This window comes from Seriola lalandi, unplaced genomic scaffold (genome assembly GCF_002814215.2).
Source record: "Seriola lalandi dorsalis isolate HSWRI2012SDOR001 ecotype SW California unplaced genomic scaffold, Sedor1 jcf7180002054808, whole genome shotgun sequence".
Taxonomy (NCBI): Eukaryota; Metazoa; Chordata; class Actinopteri; order Carangiformes; family Carangidae; genus Seriola; species Seriola lalandi.
In genome coordinates this window covers 45,522-61,122 of record NW_019525361.1, presented here as the reverse complement: position 1 = coordinate 61,122, position 15,601 = coordinate 45,522, and the positions used below count along the sequence as shown (strand labels likewise).

The window sequence follows — 15,601 nt, the reverse complement described above, 5'->3', positions numbered from 1 at the left end:
GGGGGGGGCGGCGGCAGCAGTAAGCTTATTGAAGCTAGCATGACAAGCGAGCTAACAACAGCAGTCCACAAAGTTGTTATTGTTGTTGTTATTATTAATAGTAGTAGTAGTAGTAGTAGTAGTAGTAGTAGTACACCGTGTTTAACTTTATAACTGCAGGGTCCAGACTGTTTGAGAAAGCGGATGCAGAGCGGGAAAGATGCTGGTGGTGCAGTAGCTAGTGTTGTTAGCTCAGATAACAACATTCACTCAGGTACAACAGTCAGGTTCAGATACTGTGGGTTAAATGATGTGTTGAAGTTCAGTTGATTCGTTCCTGTGTAACGTTGTGACTACAGCAGCTGGTGGCGCAGTGAACAGAACTGTTTCAGTTGTTGGACTTTAAAGATGCTGCAGGTTTAACATTGTTTAACCAGGTTTAATTAAACCACTCACATTGTTAGGAGTCTCTTTTATAAGATGACCTTGTAGGCTGACATCGGCGACCATTTTAGATGCCTAATGTTTTTATACATATAATTTCAAATGTGAAACAGCCTTTCTTCTAATTATCACTTCCTGTCCCGATCCTCCACTTATAAATTGTTGTTGATGCACTGATGGCACCTCAGTCTAACTGGTCTAGACTAGAGCAGGTGGCTGTTTCTAGACTCAGTCCAGGAGGTTAGGTGGTTAAAACTTCACTTTTGATTTAACTCATTACATTTAACTTGCTGCTCTTCAGAATTACAGAGACTTTGCTTTAGTCACATGTATCTGACAGGAAGTCAGATACATGTGACCTGAGAGTGAGGCACTAGGTCAGTGAAATGGGAATCATCCTGAACACTGGAGACAACCATCAGCGATATGTGAACACCAGACCATAATTGCTCATCCGAAAGGTGTGGAAGGTCTGCTTCATCCTCATATATAGCTACCTGTTAGCATGTAACTCAAATTCCAGCAGAGCTGGAGCCAGGAGCCTGGACTGTGTCCATGAGTTAACTCTGAGTCTAACCCTGTTAGTGGACCTGTTTGAAAATTAGATCAGATCATAAAACCAGTTATGAGTCATGCAGGTTTATACACAGGGGTTTGCTGTTTAATGAAATACTGTCTGGATCAAGTTCGGAAATCTGTATCTCTTTTCTCTTCCTGAAGAGAGCGGCATACCTGGCCATGTAGTGGCTGCCATCGACATAAACACCACGGCCAATCAGATCTACAGGCACAATTTCCCTGACACGCCCCTCTGGAACAAGACCATAGAGGTGGGTGACAGATCATATACTGGTGTACTGTTTAACACCACATGACCCATGATGATGTAATGATGAACTCCACCATGAACAAGTGATCAGGTCACATTGGCTCTGTGTGATCACACTTATTGAGCAGCAGTTATGGGACGTTAATTCACTTCATTTCCTAACTGACGTGCTACCAAATGATCTGAATTCCAGAAGGGTTGATGTTATATCTATGTATTGACCAGCCTCTGTACGAACCACACTCTATCCATTATAAAACCATGAGAGCCAGAGTCCAGGGGCAGCACCACAGCTCTACACAGTAACTGAGACAGTGTAAATAAGACACATCAATCATCATACTAGTCTGTGCTAATTCTTCATGCACTAACTGTTAATCATTAAGTCACTCTTACTTCATTATCTTTTCATTGACATCAAAATATATTCAACACAATCAGTTAAGTATCATCCAGATAAAACACTGATGTTTACATTAGAAAAACTTCATGTTCTTGTTTGTTTGTTTGTTTGTTTGTTTTCCTTTCAGGGCATAGCACTGGATGACTTCAATAAATTGTCTTTTGACATGATTTTGATGAGCCCTCCCTGCCAGCCATTCACCAGGTGGGTCTCACCTCAGTCAAACGATGTACTTTTCTCTCCGTACACATGTAACAGCTGAATGAGACAATATAAGTTGACCATATGTATGAATTAGGCATAGAGGACATGAAGCTTTCATTCACTGTCATGGTTTCCTGCTCACCTGTGACTCTGTTAGCTCACCTGCACTGCGAGCCACTGGACAGGCTGTGCCACAGTATTTAATGTTAGCTCTATATTATGTGCCTGCACTAACATGACGTCTCTCTTCTGTATATATAAAACACATGAAGCTGCAGACTAGACAGCCCAAAGAAGTGTGATGTAAAACATTAGCAGGTGATGAAGTTCAGTCTGGTGTTTACGTCCCTCTGGTCTTTTTTCATTCCTCCATGACGGCGACAGCCAGAGCAGCAGCCATGTTGTTTTCTGGTCGTCCATCCATCCATCCATCCATATGTACGTCACATTCTCATGGACTCCATATCTCGGAAATGCCTCAACAGAACTAAACAAATTTGTCACAAACATTCACTTGGACTCAATGATGCACTGATTAGATTTTGGGGTCAAAGGTCACGGGTGTGGTGACCTCACAAAACAGTTTTGGCCTTGTCAACGCAATATCTTGTAACACCTTGAAGGAACTTCTTCAAATTAGGTACAAACATCAGCTTGAACTCGAGAACAAATTGACTTGATTTTGGTGGCTAAAGATCAAAGGTCAAGGTCAAGGTGACCTCAGAAAACAAACAATTGGTTAATATTTTCTATGACTCTGGATAAACAGGGATTTAAACTGAAACTAGTCTGAGTGGTGGAGGAGATGATTCTAGTCTACGTTTGTAGAATCATGTAGCGTTGAACACCTCAATATCAGTTTGTCATCATAGCAGCTTGTTTTTGAATCACTGTATTAAATGTCTTTTATTATTTTTAAAGGTTTTTGTTTTTGTGTCGATACAGGATCGGACTTCAGGGTGACATCAGTGACCCCAGAACAAAGAGCTTCCTCTACGTCCTTGACCTTCTGCCGAGGTTCTCATCTCCACAGTAAAAGTTATTTTAAGATGTGAATCAGTTTGACAGAGTTCAGAGTTCTTTTTTTACAATGTAATAACTATCTATATATAGCTGCTAGCATTTCCTGTGCCTTCATGTGTGAGCACTTTGTTTAGATGCTGCATGTTGTTTGTGATGCTGCTGCTAAAACCACCCATGAAAACATTTTCATCACTCCCATCCCGTTCAGGAAGCAGCTCAATTTCTGTTTTGTTCAGTCCTCCAATCAGAGGCCAGCAATCTGTCACTGACATTTCTCCACAGTGAAGGTGAGGCAGGATAGTGGTGCTCTGTAGGTGGAGATGTCACTAAGCTCTGTCACATTCTCCTCCTCTGTCCAGGCTTCACAGGCTGCCTCGCTTCATCCTGCTGGAGAATGTGAAAGGCTTTGAGAGCTCCGCTGCCAGGTAACGATGGAGACAGCAAGGGTCTGTTACAGTTTTTCTCTGTCACTTTGGTTCGTTTCTCAGATCAGAATTGAAATTCTCAAAACTACTTGTTCAATCTTCACATCATTGTGTCACTTGTGCAAATCAAAAAAGCAGTTTCTCATTTCTTTGAACAAGTTGCAAATGCTTTGGTACATCCATGCAAATGATTATGTTCAATTCTCTGCTGTTTCCTACATTATCAATTGCTTATGTCATGTTGATCAAAATGTATTATAATGGGTCTCTGTGAATAGTCTCACCCCCCACAACATTTAGGCATTAGTTCATCGCATAAGTCTTTACATGCAAAATGGTTGAACAAGTTGTCATAATATGTCAAACATATGTCTATACATTTCCATTTGACTTATTTTTCTAAATCTGTCCTGAATTGGTAAATTGCTCCCAGGTGAATCTTGACTTTCTCTAACGAAGGGAAATGTGTGAAGCATTAGATCAGCAAATGATCAACCAGTTTTCTGAGATAGCTCAAAGGTGCATCTCATGAACCATCAACTGGCAAGTATATATATATATATATAGCCGGAGCACAACACAATGTTAAATGTCTCACAATGGAAGAACAAGGAATTGGACGGGGTCAACAGCCAGAGAGAAGAAGAAGAGGAAGAGGAGTGAGGCTGTGTGGAGGAGGAGTTGGGAGGCAAAACAGAGGAAGAGGCAGAAGAGACCTTTCTGTATCACAATCACATGGTCTGTCAACAAATTACAGTACAAGCAGTAAAAGCGTAAATGTGAATCTTGTCCAGTCTCTTGCAATCAATCTCCCACATACACTAAGGTGTAACTTACAATTTACAATACGTGTCATCAAAACTTTAGCCATAGTTTACATCAGAACATCCCTCCAGAGTACACTGTTATATTGACAACACGACTAAGCAATTTGACTGTCTTATCCGTAAACAATAACACAAGAACTTGTCTTCTGATGGCAGTGACATGTTCATTGACACAGATATTTACTTTTGAGAGATGAACTAAGGATTTTGAGCAAGAGACTGGCTTTTGCAGGTAATCCATGGTGTTTTGCTGTTTGTACGAATTGTTTTGAGAAATTCACTTACTGTTTTGCAAATGTCGAGGATGATTCGAGAAATGTACCAAAGCGACTGAGAAAAACTGTAATAGACCTGAAAGGTCACCATAACACTGTGTCACCGTGTCACCGTGTCACCAAAACACAGTGTCACCATGTTAACATGTTGTATTATAAATACACTGCGGTGGTTTTAAACACAGGTGAGTCTGTCCTCACGTTCATCTTCTTCTCTCAGAGAACTGTTGGTGAAGACACTGACAGGATGTGGATACAGTTTCCAGGAGTTCATGGTCTCACCCACAAGTGTAAGACAAACTCACTCTGTATGATTAAACCTGTGGTCACCTGTCACCTGTGGTCACCTGTCACCTGTGGTCACCTGTCACTTGTGGTTACCCGTTACCAGTGGTTACCTGTGCTGTGGAGCTTATACAAAGTTATTATAAGTTTTAACAATCATCACTTTATCTCTCAAATCCAGGTCGGGATCCCAAACTCCAGACTGCGCTATTTCCTCATCGCTAAGATGTCAACAAGCTTCAGTACACAGGCAAGGTCAGAGGTGAGGTCACAGGCAAGGTCAGAGGTGAGGTCACAGGCGAGGTCAGAGGTGAGGTCACAGGCGAGGTCAGAGGGGATGTCACAGGCAATGTCACAGGTGACTTAGTCAGCCAGTTGTCGGTGATGTAAAAAGTTGAAGCAGTTCCTCTGGATAATTGTCAGGCATGTTTTTGTGAAGTGGATGAACTGACGTCTGTTTGTTTGTTTGATGATGACATCAGCACTCACAATCATCAACCTCTGACAGAGTGTGTATACAGCTTCCAGATGTCTTCCCACACTTTGCTGAGGCTGATTCCTCTGAGCAGCCCACAGTGTTGAGTCCTACCTGCCCAGGTAGCTGTCAGTCAGAAGAGGAAGTGAGGGAGGGTCAGGTCCTGTACAAACTGGAGACAGCAGCTGATGCCCAGAGGAAGAGGAGCCAGAACCAGGATCTGTCCATCAGGCAGATTCAGGACTTCCTGGAGCCTCAGAGGGAGGGGGACCTGGAGCAGCACCTCCTCCCTCCCAGAACCCTGCTGAGATACGCTCTGCTGCTGGACATCGTTCAGCCCACCTGCAGGAGGTCCGTCTGCTTCACCAAGGGGTGGGTACACCTTCGTGTTTGTGTGTGTGTGTGTGTGTGTGTGTCTGTGTGTCTGTGTGTGTGTGTGTGTCTCTGTGTGTGTGTGTCTCTGTGTGTGTGTGTGTCTCTGTGTGTGTGTGTGTGTGTGTGTGTGTGTGTGTGTGTGTGTGTGTGAGAGAGACATCAGAGTCTGGACTGTTGTTCTGGTCCAGGTCAGGTCTCCCTCTGATCTGAGTGCTGGTGGTGAACCTCCTATTGTGTCTGTGTTCAGTCACTGATCAATGATCATTAGTGATTGACTGTGTGGACATGTTCTGTCCTCAGATATGGACGCTATGTGGAGGGAACTGGCTCAGTGCTGCAGGGCTGCACAGAAACACAGGTCAGTTTGACTTCAGTCCACCTGCCACTGTCCAACCTGCCCCCCCCCCCCCAAAAAAAAAAAAAAAAATAGAAACGTGTGTGTGTGTGTGCGTGCTCTGCAGATGGAGAGTGTGTTTGCTGGTCTGGATCAGGTCTCTGAAGAAGAGAAAGTGCAGCAGCTGCTGAAGCTGAAACTTCGTTACTTTACTCCCAGAGAAGTGGCCAATCTGATGGGCTTCCCCCAGAGCTTCAGTAAGTCAGTCAGTCGGCTGTTACAACAGTCAGTCAGTCATCTGTTACAACAGTCAGTCAGCCACTCATCTGTTACAACAGTCATCCATCTGTTACAACAGTCAGTCAGTCAGACTGATGTTACAACAGTCAGTCGGCTGTTACAACAGTCAGTCAGTCAGACAGACTGATGTTTTTTTAAATGTGATATTGAGCTGTATGTGATATTGTAATGATATTATGGGATGGATCTCCGCAGTGTTTCCAGAGGGAGTCTCCACCTTGCAGCAGTACAGAACTCTAGGAAACAGTCTGAATGTTGTGGTGGTGTCCAGACTGCTACAGCTGCTCGTCTCGTAGCAACAAGAGGAGGAGACTGTTTATTAGTCTCTGTGGACTATATGACAGACTGCTGCCTGCCCAGTGTTAGTGGATGTGAACTGGTCAAATGTTGGTCAAAGATACCTCAGTGACATCACAATAACATCAGTGACATCACCAGTGAACAGAGTAAGTTACAGAAACTTCAGGGAACAGTACCAACTGTTTCTACAGCTTGGTAATAGTTTTCTACTGTTTGAAATAAAGACCTAAAATGACTTTTAAAGTACAATTGTTTTTTTGTTTGTTTGTTTGTGTAGCAGAACTCTGGGGCTCCACCTTCTGTTGAAGGAAATGTCTCATAATCAGAAGAAGTGAACTCCCACTTTGTTTCTATCTCAGTGACAAGAAGATATTTATTAGATCTAAATAAGTTAATTAAACATTAATAATGAACACATGATAAAACTAATTGGTTGCCTGGCAACAGTGAGATAAAGTGTGAGATTCACTCACACAAACCAGTGAAGCGGCTCTGAGACACAGAGCTGCTCACCTGCTCCCTCCAGTGGATGGAGCAGGTGAGTCAGTTCCTGCTGGTCTGTGGTTTTAGTCAGAGCAGAAACTTCTAGAACAAAATCAAGGTTATAAAGACTGAGTTTCACACTGAGTCTCAGACCGAATATCAAAATACACAGCTTTATAAAGAGTCCAAGTTGATAGCTACAAGAACAATCAAGTTCTTTTTACATCAGATATTAAGTTGAATCAACAATGACCAGGGTCACTTTAACCCTTTGTTTTCTCACAGTTGACACCTGCAAAAACCAAGAACTGGAGCTGCCAGTCAGTTACAGTGATGGATGGATGGATGAATGAATGAATGGATGGATGGATGAACAAAGTCTTAAACAGGGAAGAGTTCCTGTTACCGTTACCTGTAGGACAAGACTTTAACAAACAGGATTCTGAGGGGTCAGTCAAAACCACTTCAGTGTGGGAGCTGGTCTGGATTCTTCTGAACTGTCCTCTAACAGTGTCAGTGGTATTTCCACCATAAAAACATGTCCGGTTGTTCATTTTATTGTCTCACATGATTTCAGATCACTAACTGTGTGTGTGTGTGTGTGTGTGTGTGTGTGTGTGTGTGTGTGTTTATGGAGACAGGTGACACAGTGTCGGGACATAAAGAGTTTGTACATTTGGTTTTTATCATGGACTAATGTTCAAGTCTGAATGAGCAGAACTGAAAATACTACCTACCTGCCTTCATATATCATCATCTTCATCCTGCCTACTGTGACTACAGTCTGTCTGTACACATCAGTGACATGGAAATCTGATGATGATGAAGATTGACTAAAATATAACATAGTATCATAAACCCGACAAGTAAAATAAAATAATGATGGTTCATTTCTTTCATGTTTAACTTCATTGAAATAAATCATTGAAATAATTTTGTAATTTATTCAGAATTCATTATTAGTTTGTTAAATCTATAGTAATTAGATGTTTGTTAGGACCATGTTAATTAATATACTCCTGCTCATATTAACAACCTTTGTTAAATTGAATGTATTTAAACCTGTCGAGTTTTAAAGTTTTCCATCAGAAAGCCGTTCACTCTCTTCAGTCTCAGTCTGTTGGTTTGACTTCAGTAAAAACAGGTGATATTTTCTGAAGGTAACGTAAGTGTTGATCATGTGACTGTGATAAATATGTATGATATTGTAATGATACCTTCAGGGACCTCCTACAGAAAGATGTTATTAAACAGACACACAGGCAGCAGGTTACTGATCTGCCACAGTCATGTGATAAACTCCACTTTAGTTAAATGTGATGCTCTTTATGGCTCCAGTGTCAGGTCAAAGTCTGAGCAGTGATCTTTAGAGAGGCAGCACATCACACCCCAGTAAAGCTGTGTGGAGTGTCCAGGCAGCACGTCTTTCCCTATGGCCAGGACACTGCTCTTCATCCTCCTCTTCCTCCTGCTGGGACTGCAAGGAGAGCCGAGGGACCAGAGGAGGGTCAGCATCGATCAGTGAGTTCTACAGTTATCGATCAGTGTGATAGGCCGATCATGTTTCTCCTCTGACAGTGATGTCTTCAATATGAACTTAAATCATCTGATAATCTCAGAGACACGCAGCTGAGCCAGAGTCGTTTACGGCCAGGTCTTCAGATCATCTAGAATCAGGTTTTAATGTATATTAACATGTTTTAATGTGTATTAGTGCTTATTACTATTTATTCATGTTTATTAATGAGCTAACAGCGTCTACTGTTTCACAATGAAAACTCACTAATGACAGAGGAAAATAACTACAGATTATAAAACCATGAACCTGGTTTACACTGTGATCCTGACTGACCCTGTGACCCTGACTGATCTTGACTGTGATCCTGACTGATCCTGACTGATCTTGACTGTGATTCTGACTGATCCTGACTGTGATCTTGACTCTGATCCTGACTGTGATCTTGACTGTGATCTTGACTGATCTTGACTGCGATCCTAACTGACCCTGACTGACCCTGTGACCCTGACTGATCCTGACTGACCCTCTGACCCTGACTGATCCTGAGTGTGACCTTGACTGACCCTGTGACTCTGACTGATCTTGACTGTGATCCTGACTGATCCTGAGTGTGACCTTGACTGACCCTGTGACTCTGACTGATCTTGACTGTGATCCTGACTGATCCTGACCGTGATCTTGACTGATCTTGACTGCGAGCCTAACTGACCCTGACTTACCCTGTGACCCTGACTGATCCTGACTGTGACCTTGATTTACCCTGTGCGATCCTAACTGACCCTGACTGACCCTGTGACCCTGACTGATCCTGACTGACCCTCTGACCCTGACTGATCTGAGTACTGACTGGATGTTGGTCATGTGACTCCTCAGGCCTCGTATGCTGTCAGATGATGGTCACCTGGTCTTCACTACTGGGAACAACAAAGACATCCGGTTCCAGACCTCAGCGTCAGGCCGGGTCAAAGTGGGTGATGAAGACCTGACCCAGCTCCTGAGTCAGGTGAGTCCAGACCACCAGAGACCAACAGGAACACAACAGGACACAGGTTCATCAGGTCACACTGGTCAGGTGGTCCATGTGTCAGGACTGACGTCATGGTTACAACAAGCAGAGAGAGTAAACTGATTTTCTGTACAACTGTACTCCAGCACATCTGTACTATTGCACATCTGTACTACAGCACACCTGTCTCATCATCTGTACAATAATCTCACAATAATAAAATAACGTTCTGTCAAACAGAAAATACAGCCAAACCAGTCTGTTCCACCATAGAGACACCTGTCCCCTGTGTACTGTATACCAAAGATCATCAACAACAGCAACAACAACAACAGGAGAAGCTGAAACTGCACATTGACATAAGTATTTAGATACTTTACTGCGACTCTGTAAGTTCAGCTCAGGTTCCTCCCTTTCTCTGGATCATCTCTGAGATGTTTCTACACCTTGACTCGAGTCCACCTGTGGACACACACCTGTGAGCAGAGCTCAGAGACAGGATTGTGTCGAGGCACAGTGGCCTCCATCTGACAGACTCTTCTAGACCTGGACCTCGACTAACTGAGACCTCAGAACCAGGTTCTGATGGTTTCTGAGCTCTAGAGAAACTTCCAGAAGAACAACCATCACTGCAGCTCCACTGATCTGGACTTCATGTCAGAGGGTCCAGACAGAGCCTCTGGACTGCAGGTTCACAGAGCCAAGACAACAGACGAGAGGCTTAGAGACAACTCTGTGACTGAGCCTTACCTGAACCCAGTCCAACATCTGGAGAGACCTGAAAACATCTGTCCACCACAGTCTACATCAACAGGGCAGAGTCTGAGAGGATCTGAAGAAAGACAGGAAATCTACAAATCCAGATGTTCAGACCCAAGAAGACCAGAGGCTGTGATCACTGACAGAGTTGAGAGAGTCTGAATACTTCTGTCGATGTGATATTTCAGTCTCTCCTTTTAATACATAAATAGAAAATGTCTAAATTGATGAAAACGATTTTAGATGTGTAAAAGGTGAAGAGTCTGAACTTTCTGAATGAACACGTCCTTAGTCACATGTTCCTCTCAGTCACCTTCCTCTACCTGTTTCCAGGTATTTATTCTGAGTGTTGACCTGCTTGTTTCTCAGCTCATCAGCATCATCACCTCTGTAAACTAATTATCAAACACTCAGGAATCTTCATGCTGTCTCTCTAACTGTCTCTTTATGACATCTTATCAGCTGAGAGCTACTGCTGCTCACATGAGACCACGAATCATTAACATGTCAGGAAGCACACACAGCAATTTGACAGGACCAAAGACCAGGAACAGGTTCACCACAGTCCTTCACCCTTTCCTTCCAGACTCACAACAATTCACACTTGACCTCAGGTGACTCCAACAACTGCCAGGAGCTCCAACAACCAACTGATATCAACATTTCACTGAGGTTAAATACCTGGGTCTTCTCACCTGTCACACACTTGTCAGCTGTCAGAACTGAAGTATCTTCCATCTTGATTCAACTCCTCAGACTCTTTGGATCCAGGAAACAGATTCAAAGCAGACATTCAAACATGCAGTCATGTGACAGATGGATGAACTGTGACTCATTAGGAGGGACTTGTATGAATTATTGAAATGTGTCAAACATCACAGAGTTAAGAGCAGTCACATATTAATTAAAATATAGAGTGCAGGTCAGGAGGAACATGGGATGTTTTGATTAGCTGGATTAATAATAACTGATGAAAACTTTGTCCAAATTCAACCCAAATAACATAAAACAAGAAAACATGAAGGATAAATGTTGTGTGTGTGTGTGTGTGTGTGTGTCCTGATCTCAGATCAAGACCAACAAAGATGAGATAGATGACATTAAGTCTCATGGAGGTGGAGTTCCTCCTGATGTCACCAACAAGCTGAATCAGCTGGACACCAGGGTAGGTCTCCACCAGCCTCTGTTCAAGACCTTAAAAACACAATCCACATTAAATCACATTGTAACAAGATCATTATGAACATGTCTAATAATCAATATAACGTTTTATTTTGATGGAACCAAACAGACATCATGTGTTTATAATAAAAGCTCTTATTTTGGTGAACACCATGCTTCTCTCCAGGTGTCAACACTGGAAAACAAAGTGACTACACTTGAACAGGTGAGACATTTAAATAAAAAAAAAACAGGATTTTCCCCTATAGGATAAATAAAGTATCTATCTATCTATCTATCTATCTATCTATCTATCTATCTATCTATCAGCTGTGTGTTGTGGACTGACTGGTCCACTCACGTGTCCCGTGTCCTCCTGCAGGTGGTCCACAGGGAGTCCTGCAGCAGTAACCCCTGTCAGAACGGAGGAACATGTCTGAACCTGCTCGACTCTTATCACTGTGTGTGTCCCAGCAACTGGGCTGTGAGTTCTCTACTGCTGTTATCACTATTGACTATGGATTAATAGTAATCAATACCAGCTGATGTTAATGATACGACAGACTGCAGTATATTCTTCTCTGTTGCTGGAATATTTACTTTCTTTTCTGATTTGATCAAAGGAGCTGTTTGTAAGTGTTGCTATTGCTACATAGCTAACGTTAGCATTAGCAGCTGTTTACTGACCAGGCGTTACTCATCAACAGCTGTCTTCAACAAACACCAGTGTTAACTCTTCTTCTACCAGAGTTAGCATGCTAACCAGATAGACGATGAAAACAGATTATAACCTGAGAGTTTTCATGTTTCAGAGACACAGATAATCAGAGTCAGTCTCACAGTAACTGTGAGCTCCTCTGTCTGTCACAGAAAAGTCTTTGGTTTACGTGTCCACTAGAAGTCCCCTCAGGTTTTTGTCTCAGGTCCCACAGCAGTTTGACATGATTCACAGTCTGTTGAGGGATCAGCATAGAACTTCATTTAGAACTTAACAACAACAATTACATCATGAAGAAATTTTGTTCACTGACACATTGACTCTAAACGTCTCAGTAAAACGTTCAGTTTGTTTCATATCTGATCTCACAGATCATCAACATCATTAAACCAGTTTATGGTTCTGTTCAGACTCACAGGTCCTGGTCCAAGTCAGGGCTAAATCTGGGTTTAATACAGAAACAGTTCACAGTGACTTTATTTTCATTAACATTAACATTAACAGAGAGTTAGGGTTAGTCTGACCATAGTGTGCTCATCTACAGTCAGTACTCTCCTCTGGTGTGACCTGACCTGGTGTCTGTGTGTCCCTCTTTACTTCCTGCTCTGTGGACCAGGGTCCAAACTGTGCCACAGATCTGAATGAGTGTCAGGTGTATTCAGGAACATCTCAGCAGTGTCAGAACGGAGCCACCTGTGTCAACACCCCCGGATCCTTCACGTACGTCTTAAAGCTTCACGTTTCATTTAATCCAGGACCAGGTGGATCCTGTCTGGTCCTGGTCTGCAGGTTTAGTCCTAGAGGTTTTATCACTTCCTTTTAACCAGTGTGCAGTATGTGTCAGTGCATATACAGATTTATCGAAATACAACAATGAAATTGTTTAATAAAATATATGTCCATACTTATAATTAATTAAAGTCACTGCCATCCTGAATAGGAAACTTCCTGTATGACCTGACACCCACAGAGGGAAGTGATGAGATATGTGTGTGAGGAAGTATTGATGATCTGTGGTTAGTGATCAGTTTTATACGTGGCGGTTGTGTGTCTGCAGCTGTACCTGTCCTCCTGAGTGGTCCGGGCCCCTCTGCACTGTGAGGTATGATGACTGCAGGAACGCAGGGCAGGGCCTGTGTGTGCACGGCACATGTATTGATGCAGACCGGGTTACACCTGGACAGGTAACCACTTTACACATTCAGTGTATATATATATATACTGTATGTATAGCAGAACAATATCATCTCAACAGAGGGTGAAGGTTATTAGATTCATGAAGGTGGTTTTTACTAAACAAATGATTGATTTGTTTTTCAGGGTTAAACTAATGATATGATTTTATTTAAGACTAATGGAGGTTTTCACAAGGATGAATTAATGATGGGCAGTGAAGGTGTAAAGAAACAACAACACACTGATGTTATGATGAGAGGAAACAGAAGAAGAAGAAGGGAATAAATTGATCTGATATTGATCAGTGTGACCTGGACTGATGTGGTCACAGAGCTCCTCCCTTCTTCCTGTCCATGACTCTATTTTACTACAGACCTGGTCGATTGACAGTTTTACCTTCTTCCCAACAAACAGCCAAAGTACCAGTGTATCTGTGAGAGCGGCTGGGAGGCTCCAGCCGGGAACGCAGCCTGTGTAGCTGATGTTAATGAGTGTGACCTGCCCAACAAGCCCTGCTCCGCCAACCCTGTGGTTCCCTGCTACAACACCCAGGGCTCCTTCTACTGTGGAGCCTGTCCTGCTGGTAACACACACACACACACACACACACACACACAAGAACCAGAGCCCAGTGTGAGTGTGTGTGTGTGTGTGTGTGTGTGTGTGTGTGTGTGTGTGTCTACACAGCAGAGGTTCAGGTTCTTTAATGAGTCATAGGTCACAACACACTCTCACTAAAACAACTTTGGTCACATGAATAAACGTGTAGAGGTGGTTAATACACATGGAGGAGTCACAATGTAATAGACTGTATTTACAGCCTGAACACGTGGACACCAGTTTTCATCACCTGTGTGTCTCAGGCTGGCAGGGGAACGGGTACAGCTGTCAGGATGTGGATGAATGTTCGACCAATAATGGTGGCTGCTCCACTGCTCCCATGGTTCAATGCCTGAACACCATGGGCTCCTTCCACTGTGGCTCCTGCCCCCCAGGTATGACTGTGACTACAAGTCTATGAGGTGTGGAAGAGCACCAGAGAAGGTAACACCTGGATACCCAGGTGGTGAATGTGGCTGTTGGTACGTGTGGTGTCAACCTGCTGTAGAGACAGGTGGATGTCAGCTCTTTATTTGTGCAGGTTATGAGGGGGATGGGAGAACATGCACCCAGAGCAATATCTGCTCCGTCAACAATGGAGGCTGTCACCCATTGGCTACCTGCTCCTCCAGCCCAGGTAAGAACAACGCCTGGTTATATTACTGAATCACACCTGGTCATAAATTCTGATCTTCATCACAGTCACAAACAATGATCATCTTCCATCTTTTTATTGAACACACGCAGTAAATGTTCACGGTGGAAAAAGTAACTGAACCTTTGATTTAATTCAAATATAACTTTATATAAACACAGACAGACACAGAGTAAATCAAACCTACAGTTTATAATAATCACCTCCCGATAAAAGTATTGATAAACTTCATGAGCTGCACTTGGTCCAAAGAAAACCCATTCCCATGTGTTCAGACAACAGACTGTTTCCTGTGTTGTTGTTGTTGTTTGTCTTATTGTTGTTGTTGTTTGTCTTGTTACTGTTGTTTGTGTTGTTGTTTTTTGTGTTGTTGTTTGTGCAGTATGTATCTTGATGACTGTGTGTTATTTTGTCGCCCCTCCAGCCTCCAGCTTCCCCGTCTGTACCTGTCCCCCAGGCTACGTAGGGAACGGTTACGGACCAACAGGCTGCACCCAGACCAGCAACATCTGTCAGACCAACAACCCCTGTGTCAACGGACAGTGTGTGGTGAGTGTGAGTGTGTGTGTGTGTGTGTGTGTGTGTGTGAACACCAACACAGATTTTATACAACCATATCAGTGAATAAACATAAACATGTTAACAGTGTTTCAGATTCACAGTGTTTGTGTTTAATAATCCGACTGTCTGCCTGTCCTAGGCCACCACCTCAACCCCCGGATACACCTGTACCTGTAACCCTGGCTGGGAGGGGGTCAACTGTGACCACAACATCAACGAGTGTTCCAGTAACCCCTGTCAGAACGGGGGGACCTGCACCGACGGCACCAATGGATTCACATGTACCTGCTCGGCCCAGTGGACCGGCCCACTCTGCCAGACCCCACAGCAAGGTACTGTCGGGACACAAGGCCCCTTGGGGTGTGTGTGTGTGTGTGTGTGTGTGTGTATATTACAGAGTGTGGAGGTTACTTGTGTGTGTGTGTTTCAGAGTGTGGAGGTTACCTGTGTGTGTGTGTTTCAGAGTGTGGAGGTTAACTGTGTGT

The 15,601-nt window shown here is 43.3% G+C and overlaps 2 protein-coding genes across 16 annotated transcripts in view; both read left to right on the top strand.

Moving 5' to 3' along the window:
• Positions 1-6,727, top strand: part of trdmt1 (tRNA aspartic acid methyltransferase 1) — a 7,095-nt gene extending 368 nt beyond the window's left edge. The window contains exons 1-12 of one of the 15 annotated variants that reach the window (XM_087179251.1): positions 100-253; positions 1,144-1,253; positions 1,783-1,859; positions 2,805-2,891; positions 3,242-3,307; positions 4,630-4,699; positions 4,876-4,961; positions 5,010-5,052; positions 5,177-5,541; positions 5,845-5,902; positions 6,006-6,135; positions 6,374-6,727. In XM_087179251.1, coding sequence (XP_087035377.1) covers positions 184-253; positions 1,144-1,253; positions 1,783-1,859; positions 2,805-2,891; positions 3,242-3,307; positions 4,630-4,699; positions 4,876-4,961; positions 5,010-5,052; positions 5,177-5,541; positions 5,845-5,902; positions 6,006-6,135; positions 6,374-6,474 — 1,263 coding nt within the window. In that variant the 5' untranslated portion in view covers positions 100-183 and the 3' untranslated portion in view covers positions 6,475-6,727. Of the gene's footprint in view, positions 1-98; positions 254-333; positions 885-1,143; positions 1,254-1,782; positions 1,860-2,804; positions 2,892-3,241; positions 3,308-4,629; positions 4,700-4,875; positions 5,053-5,176; positions 5,542-5,844; positions 5,903-6,005; positions 6,136-6,373 lie in introns of those variants that run through there. The other 14 variants (XM_087179252.1, XM_087179253.1, XM_087179254.1 and 11 more) reach the window with 14 other exon arrangements.
• Positions 6,728-8,328: 1,601 nt separating this feature from the next.
• cubn (cubilin (intrinsic factor-cobalamin receptor)) overlaps positions 8,329-15,601 on the top strand; it is a 43,104-nt gene continuing 35,831 nt past the window's right edge. The window contains exons 1-12 of the mRNA XM_023426096.2: positions 8,329-8,482; positions 9,354-9,483; positions 11,315-11,410; positions 11,594-11,632; positions 11,789-11,890; positions 12,741-12,844; positions 13,182-13,308; positions 13,715-13,883; positions 14,164-14,295; positions 14,442-14,537; positions 14,980-15,104; positions 15,256-15,448. Coding sequence (XP_023281864.1) covers positions 8,394-8,482; positions 9,354-9,483; positions 11,315-11,410; positions 11,594-11,632; positions 11,789-11,890; positions 12,741-12,844; positions 13,182-13,308; positions 13,715-13,883; positions 14,164-14,295; positions 14,442-14,537; positions 14,980-15,104; positions 15,256-15,448 — 1,402 coding nt within the window. The 5' untranslated portion in view covers positions 8,329-8,393. The remainder of the gene's footprint in view (positions 8,483-9,353; positions 9,484-11,314; positions 11,411-11,593; positions 11,633-11,788; positions 11,891-12,740; positions 12,845-13,181; positions 13,309-13,714; positions 13,884-14,163; positions 14,296-14,441; positions 14,538-14,979; positions 15,105-15,255; positions 15,449-15,601) is intronic.